We start from the raw sequence: 8766 nt of genomic DNA, 5'->3' as shown, positions 1-8766 counted from the left end.
CTGGTCAGAAAAGTAAAAGCCCATGAGATACAGAGGAAAATGGCGGATGGATCCAAAATTGGCTCAATGACAGGAAACAAAGAGTAATGATCGACGGATGCTTTCATGATTGGAAAGCAGTTTCCAGTTCCCTACCACGGGGCTTAGTGTTAGGGCCCTTGCTGCTTGTTGTATATATTAATGATTTGGACTTCAATGTGCAAGCTTCCATGAACAGCACTGTGACAGTGACAGTGACCAAATAATACCATTAGAGGTAGGGGCAGAAGTAGGCCATTCGGTCTAACGGGTCTTCCTAACAAAGTGCATAACTTCACATTTTCAGACATGGTATTCTGTATAATCTGTCATTGTGATGTTGCTTGAAGGATACATATTGGCTAGGACATCAGGGAGATCGCCCTTCTCCTTTGCAATTTAGTGTTATGGAATCTTTTATGGGTCATGGGTCTAGCCAAGAATGCCTCATCTGAAAAACGGCACCTGCACCAGTGCAGCACTCCCTCAGTACTGTACTGGAATGTTGGCCTTGATTTTTTTTGTGCTCCCGTCTAGGAGCATGACTTGAAGCTGGAACGTTTTGTCTCAGAGATAATACGCCACGACGGAGTCACAGCTAACACAATCTGAATGGAGAAATGCAAAAAAACTGTAAATCCGAGTAGTAGACTGATGTCCTGGGGTTCATACACTGGAGGAGGTGGACACCACCGTCTGTAGCACCATACATCTGGAAAACCTTGACAACATTTTCAAATTAAACTATATCACAATGACGAGTCATGGATAGGCTGGACGGAAGAGGTGGTGAGCTAATTGAGGGGTCCAGATGGCATAAACCATTAGACAAAAGATCCTCTATGGTACACAGCAATGATTTAACAGAAAACAATCACCGCAATATTAAATTTCACAGATCAGATTTTATTTGCTTATGTATAAATGAAATTTGTATTTGCAGAGCATTTCAAGCACAAAACCCAAAACGTATGCAGCACATGATACATTGCTCTCCTTTAAGTAGAACATGAAGAAGCAAACATGACACAGCTATGCAAATCAGTTTGTATGTTGGGAGCATTTCTTGAAAATTGCATGGGTTTCTCCAGTCGAGAACATACCATGATGAATCTCTATACCTTTCGGTTCTCATTTTACCATCAGTGGAATTGATTGACAAGATATATTCATTTGGCTATGAAATGGCATCTCAATTAGCATCTGGAATACTGACAATACAAATGAGGACATCAGTGCAGTTTGAATAGAATCAGATTAGCATAAAATACATACAGCTCATACAGGGGAGGTTCATACACTTAACACAAATATTACAGGTAAACAAATAGGTGAGATTTCAAACCAAGTTTTCCAAACTCTCAGACTCATTGCTTTAAACAATGGGGGAATTGGGATGAGCACTAGTCTTTCTCCATTAGGATCTGGATTTAGACCCAGCCCAGAGTGATTGTCTACTGTGTTTCTTTGGGCCCAATGTAAAATAAGTTTGGATAGGAGTAACATTCTAGGTCCTAGTTTAAAACTACCCAATTGGCACTAAGTTGACAATCCCACCCAGAGATCCCATGCGATGCCTGGAGCAGCAAAGTGTCACATTGTTGTTGTACAGGGTGCTCGTTTAATTGAGGTCACAACAATGTTGAGGCAGAGACAGCTTTACTTTTCACGAGCATGTAATGTATGTTTGATGCAGATACTGGGTGTCGTTAAAGAGGTCATAACATAAACAGCTTTCATCTTAGAGGAAAGGGTAAACTGCAGTGCATTGAAGGCTGACTCTTTCAATATAACTGAAAGACACAAGGAGCCAACTGATACAACCTGTCATGCCCAAAGGGGAAAAAAAATACTTGCATTTAGATAGCATCTTTCACAGCCTCAGGTCATCCCAAAGTGCTTCATTGCCAATGAAGTGATTTTTTTTTTTTTAAGTAGTCACTTGAATAATGTAGGAAACACAGCAGCCGAGTTGAGCACAGCAAGGTTTCAGCAACAGCTATGTGCTAATAATCTGAGAATCCGTTTTATGTGATCTTGGTTGGGGATAAGTATTGGCCAGGACACCAGGCCAATACTTATCCCCTACTTCTTCAAATTGTGCCGTGAGATCTTTTATATCCACCCTTAAGAGGGCAGGTGGGGTCTTGGTTAATGTCTCATCTGAAAGAATGTACCCCCGGCACTGCAGCACTCCCCTGACACTAGAATGAAGTGGCAGCCTGCATTATAATGCGTGTCTCTGATGTGGGATTTGAACCAATGATCTTCTGACTCACTGACAAGAGAGCTACTACTGAGCCCCAGCTGAACTCAAGTTGCAACCTGATACTGAGGGTACAGAAAAGTCACTTTCGAAGAGAGAAGGATATGAAAAAAACAATGTCAGAGCAGGCTGGTTTTGTGTACCGCCTGGGCTTTAGTTATCATGCAACGCAAGAGCATTTTGTCTTGATGCCCTCTGGACTAGAGATTATTGTATGCAAGGATGAATAAAAACACGTCAGAAGTACTCTTTAGGATCGAGTTTCCTGTCCCAATCACTCAATCTCCTGGCAATTATTCGATCGCTCATTAAATGAACCATCACCTCTGGGGCTCTCCTACAATGGCACAATAAACCAGATGTAATTCCCACTGGAATCATTACCACCAATTATAGGGTTTTCATTATCATGTATCACTGAGTATTGAAAAAAACAGCCAAAAGTTCTTCCAGATCTATTAGTTGGGAGTTCTTTGTTTTTGAGCAGACCCTCAGCATGGGAAGTTCCAATGTTTCCATCTCTTCGTCTATGATCAGGCCCATGGATCTACAATGACTGAGCACACTAACGGCCAGGGAATTTTCATGGTGTTTTGGGGATTTTATTCCACATGTAATACATTTTGCTGGGATAATGAAGGGGCCTTGCCAGTAATAAATAAACAAAATTGCAAGGGACCAGCTGGCACATTAGTGGGCTCTTACTAGGACGGACCCAATGGTTTGCACTAGCAGCAGTATGGAAATCTCAGGGAAATGCTGCATTTGTTTTTTTAAGTCATGTGTTCGAGATTGCAAACTGTCCCATCTAATCCATCTGTGATTGTGGTACAGACAAGCCTGCTTAAGAACAAATATGTCGCATAGTATATGAATCTTACAGAATTTAATAGTAATAATCGCTTATTGTCACAAGTAGGCTTCAATGAAGTTACTATGAAAAGCCCCTAGTCGCCACATTCTGGCACCAGTTTGGGGAGGCTGGTACGGGAATTGAACCCGCGCTGCTGGCCTTGTTCTGCATTACAAGCCAGCTGTTTAGCCCACTGTGCTAAACCAGCCCCTAGCTGTTCCAAATGTAGTTCGAATGGGTGGAAAGGAGGGGAAAAGGTGTCTTGATCCTAATATCTTCATGTTATCATCTTAAAAAAAGCATTGTGGTAAAAGCGAGGAGTGGAACTTTTCCATGTCAGCCCTCATCCACCACTACCAGAAGAGTTCCAGCATGGCTAACAGCAGAATTAAAGCTCCAAAACCATTGTACCATGTCCCCCACCCCCAACTAAACACCTCATCCCCAATCCCGGAAGAGTACCTCATAATATCCTTGGCGTGTCAAGAGTACCAGATCTCGGACTTTGTGCTGCAGGCCTATTACCCACCAGGGATTGTAAAGCAACTGCCCAGATTTATTGCACATAGCTATAATAATAATCTTTATTGTTACAAGTAGGCTTACATTAACACTGCAATGAAGTTACTGTGAAAAGCCCCTAGTCGCCACGTTCCGACACCTGTTCGGGTACACAGAGGGAAAATTCAGTATATCCAAATTACCTAACAGCACGTCTTTCAAGACTTGTGGGAGGAAACCGGAGGAAACCCACGCAGACACAGGGAGAACGTGCAGACGCCACACAGACAGTGACCCAAGCCGGGAATCGAACCTGGGACCCTGGCGCTGTGAAAGAACAGTGCTAACTACTGTGCTGCCATGCTGCTGACAGAAGAGACTTTCATCTCATGAACATTATATTAACTTGGCCACCTACTCTAAAACAAACTCAGGACAAAACTGATGATCGTGGCTCTGGTCAGGATTTTTTAAAAAAATCTTATAAAAGTTTGCACTGCAGGTCTTGACCCAGGTCTTTCTGCATAACAATGCTGGTTAAAAAGAAAACAGAATTCATCATTCTGAAGTATACTCAATACAATTGTGTGCTCAATACAATTGTGTGCAGAGATACTTTTGTTTAGTTTGCAATTAATATGCATGTTGGCTTGCAAATCAACCTAGAAAATATTGTCTAGTATGCAATATAATATATAAATGCAAAAATGCTAACAAGGCGCAATGAATCTTTAAAAAATAAACTACTTTTGAACTCCGAAGGAAGTGGACTGCCTTCAATGCAAAACACTCTTCAGTCATAAATGATGAAATTAAGAAATGGCTTTGATCTGACGGAATGATTAATGCAGATGCAAGTAAAAAAAATTGTCATCTGCCCATAATTTCCCTTCAGTTTAACACCTCATCATGAAACATTTTGTTGCCTTCCCTCAGTTGCACCAATCTCCAAATTAGTTATTTGGGGTGTTCAGCAACTGCTCAACAACCCCAACCAGTTCACTTTCCTCCAAAGCTCTAATCAGCCGACTCATTGTAGCTTTCTTCCCTTCGCACTGAACAAACTTGAGCAACATTTGGTATGCCTGCTCGTACAATCCTTCCCGCTCATACTCAAAGGCTATATTGTCGATGGCGGGATCCCGAAGACCTCGGCAGGTTTTCTGTAACATGCGGCCGACCTGCTTCCAGTTCCTGCCCACCGTTTTGGCAAAGGTGTAGTGATCCTGTGCCCTCAAAACATGGTCATCTGGGGTGAAGAGATAACAAAACAGGTTTTTCCTTTTAAGAAACCCACATTACCGAGCTGGGTGCTTAAGTTCAATCACTGTATCTTATTGCTGTTGTGAAAGCATTTATTTGGAAATAAACCAAATCATTAATTGTATCTAACATGCTTTGGTCAGATTGCATTGTATTTATCAGCTTTATAAAAGGGGCAGGAAGACTATGCCAGGTTATTGAAAATGTGATAACATCCACTGAGGAATACACAACTCTTAATTAAATTGACGTAGCAGCCATGAGAAAATGATAGCAATGGCTCTCCATTAGCCTACAGGTAGTTTTCAATAACTACAGACTTGGAGGTGACACTCACCAAAAAAAACACCCTGAAATTCAAAACGGTCAGTCGAGCGAAGTGAGCTTCCATTTGCTTGTATCGAAGACGGAGAAGGTGGAGACAGATTTGATGAAGCTGGTGAGGATGGTGATAGGGTTGAGGCTGTTGGTGATATTTCTGAATTAGTGCTGCATAGTGTTCCAGAGTTCTGGCAGTTTGAATTGTATTCAAGGACCAGCCGCCTAATGTCTTCTTCCAATCTGCTGACTTCATCATCGCGGAGATGGTTAGGCTGAAATATATTTTGGAAAAAAATTGAATTATTACAAGGCCAGGCTCAGACCCATAAAGAAAATGAATAATAATAATCTTTATTATTGTCACAAGTAGGCTTACATTAACACTGCAATGAAGTTACTGTGAAAATCCCCTAGTCGCCACACTCCAGCACCTGTTCAGGTACACTGAGGGAGAATTCAGATTGTCCAATTAACCTAACAGCATATCTTTCGGGACTTGTGGGAGCAGCCGGAGAAAACCCACGCAGACTCAGGATTAAGGTGCAGACTCCACACAGACAGTCACCCAAGCCGGGAATCGAACCTGGGACACTGGCGCTGTGAAGCAACAGTGCCAACCACTGTGCTACATCAGGCTTTACACTGTCCTCACAGCAGTCACCTGATACTGAATATTGGGCACATCAGCGAGGCAATGTTAGACGACAGAATGAAAGATCACAGCCACTTAAACAAGGAGGAAGCTTACTTTCTTTTGAAACAACTAGATGTAGTTTGCTCCTACGGAGCAATTAAAGCAAATTTTAAAACTTGAATTTATATAGTGCCTTTCACTGCTCATGCCAAAGTGGTTTACTGTGAAATTGAGTCATGAATGATACTTCACAGGCAGTGGCTGCTCAGCTCACTGTGCCACTCCAGTAGAGTCATCCAATTAGGTCTGCTCTTTCTCAAAACATTCAAAATGTTTCCCTTCAAGAATTTGTCCAATTACTTTTTGAAAGTTACTCCTGAAACCATTTCCTCCACTCTTTGCTGGGAGTGTTTTATAGATTCGGGCTTTTCAAACTGCGGGTCATGACCCATGAACGGGTTGTGGACAGGTGTCAGGAGGGTCACAGAGTGATCAGTTGTGGTGTTCCAGATCACAGGAGAAATGCCCAACAGCCGCGACTGGCTTTTAAAAATGAGCTTAAGAGCACATTATATCCGGTCTTTGAGGCCTGGGGTCGGTTGGAGACCCTGGCAACATGGGTATGCATTGTCCTGTCATTGATGCTTGTTGAGAGCGGGTTAGAAGCAGCTGAACCTATCGGGTCATCGTTTCCCATCGGAGCCTAAGTTTCTTGCTGCCTGTGCGTCAGGGCGACAGTGTTACGGAGGAGATGCGCTTCGTTTATAAGAGTTTTGGAGGGATACTGAATGCTACTCGACGATCTGGTCATGGCTTTGGCCTTTCCAGTTTCCATGTATGGTGTTATCATCCTGCAGTTCATCAATAATCCTCAACTTCATTCTTTTGCGACAATGCCATTGATTTTACATTATTGTTTTTTTTCCCTCAATAATCCTGAACTTCGTCTGGACGCGGTGGTCATCTGTTATCCCGTTATGGCAAAATCTATACCGAGTTGGTAGACATGAAGCTTGTAGATCGTCTTGTCTTTTTTCTCTTATGTGCTGTAATCCTTGTACTTACAAAGAGGGAGTACATTTTAGATACCCCTCGTCTGCAGAGGTGTCACGGTAGGCTGGTGGGTGGGTGGTGCGGTTATGTAAATACTCACTCTGTATGAGGAAAACCCCCAGTTAGAACTATTTGTGTTTTGTTTTGTATTTTTGTTACTTTGGGTTTATGGAATCCGTGCTTTTTCCTATAAAAGTCCAGACAGATAATGTGTCCTAGAGAAGACTGGGTTCCTTGTGATTATTCTTGATAGGTGTCTCGACGAATCCTCCTCTCCTTGTGGATGGGGGTCTGCTTGGCGGAGGATGGCGTGAATCGTCTAGTGTTGACGGGGAGGGTCCGAGAGGAGCGAGTAGTGAATCCTGGCATGATGTGGGCAACCTTGATTTCTTGACTCCTAAGAGAATGGGTGTATGGTCCCAGGCCAGGTCTTGTACTGTGGTCAGTATCCTGTTGTTCCCTTATGCTTGAGAGGTTTCTTCTGGGCCAGAATGTCCTGAGAGACTGAGTGAGGTTTTGAAGGTTTTCCCTTCTTGTCGTGCACCAGGGAACCACGTGCTTAGGGCTGGTACCTTGGTCCCTGTTATCCCGAGATCCTCCGGTTTTGGTGGTACTTTTTAAAAATCCTTTCATTGCTAGTCTGTTGGGAGATGCTGACCGTTTTGATTATAATCCGCACCAATTGTACAAATATTTACTGGTCTTCCCTATTGTTATGCAGTGATGATCATTCTGTGCTGTGTCAGAGTTGGGGATCTGTTGTGTGTAGTGGTTATATGTAACATTCTTTTAGAACTTGTATCACTGCAAATTCTTTCAGGAATTATGGTATTTGTTTTTTGAGGTTAAAGAATCGTTAACTGGTTCCTGCAAAGGTACAGACCGGTCTTGTATCTGACAGGGAGATGTAAGGATGTGTTATTGATGCCTGTGGTCTGAATGGAGCTGGGAGAGATGTGTTCTGGTGTGCGACGTAACATGGTGCGAAGATTTTATCCCGGACTCTCTTGAGCACTCACTGTGGGAATGTGTGCGTAATTTTACCATGTTTTTATGGCCTTTCCCTCCTCTCCCTCTTTCGCCAGTGTATCCATATGGTACATACGGAGACACTAAGCTTGATGATTGTCCTGAGCTGTCTGTATTGTTGTTCTCCTGGCCTCTTCTGTAATTATGTTGAGACATTGATGCTGTACAGTACCAATCTTGAGGTTTTGTTGCATTATTTGTCAAAATGGAAAAACATCAATAAAAATATATATTTTAAAAAATTGTACAATGAACTCTATTGAATCCGGCTGAGAGGTTTAACATCTCATCCAAATGAGGGCACCTCTAATAATGTAGCATTCCCACAGTACTGCACTGGAGTGTCAGCCCAGCAGCCTAGATTTTCGTCCTAGTATTGGATTTACTGACTTTGAAATTAGAGCGCTAACATCAAGCCATGGTTGACAGCTAAATCATCCTTTTTGTCCACATAATATTTTATTTTTCCCTTTGTAAATAATACTGAAGACAAAAACAAGGAAATCATGTTAAATCGCTGGTCCAGCCTCAGCTGGAGTACCGTGTAGAAGTCTGGTCTCCACAATTTGAGGATGTCAAAGCCTCGACAAGGGTCTCTTTGGCGATCACTAGCTAACAAATATGATTTCCCATGGGTTCTGTGGGCCTTTGCGTGACTGATGAGCCCGATCGTAGGAGCTGAATCTTCGACCGCACACGGCAGGTGTTTCCGGGAGGTGGGATTGGACCTTGTATTTGATACTGCTGGCATTCCTTTCTCAGGCTCCTTTTCTAGGCATCCTCTTGCAGTCAGGTATTCTCGAAGAATTGTATCCCTTCAGTCAGGAG

The 8766-nt window shown here is 42.7% G+C and overlaps 1 protein-coding gene across 2 annotated transcripts in view; it reads right to left on the bottom strand.

Moving 5' to 3' along the window:
- Nucleotides 1-903: 903 nt before the first annotated feature.
- tradd (tnfrsf1a-associated via death domain) overlaps nucleotides 904-8766 on the bottom strand; it is a 36957-nt gene continuing 29094 nt past the window's right edge. For both annotated transcript variants that reach the window (XM_072518463.1, XM_072518464.1), the window contains exons 4-5: nucleotides 5239-5494; nucleotides 904-4887 (exon numbers count right to left, since the gene is read on the bottom strand). In XM_072518463.1, coding sequence (XP_072374564.1) covers nucleotides 4592-4887; nucleotides 5239-5494 — 552 coding nt within the window. In that variant the 3' untranslated portion in view covers nucleotides 904-4591. The remainder of the gene's footprint in view (nucleotides 4888-5238; nucleotides 5495-8766) is intronic.

The sequence above is a fragment of the Scyliorhinus torazame genome, chromosome 10 (genome assembly GCF_047496885.1).
Source record: "Scyliorhinus torazame isolate Kashiwa2021f chromosome 10, sScyTor2.1, whole genome shotgun sequence".
Lineage (NCBI taxonomy): Eukaryota > Metazoa > Chordata > Chondrichthyes > Carcharhiniformes > Scyliorhinidae > Scyliorhinus > Scyliorhinus torazame.
The sequence above is the reverse complement of the archived record's forward strand: the minus strand, read 5'-3'. Positions and strand labels throughout refer to the sequence as shown.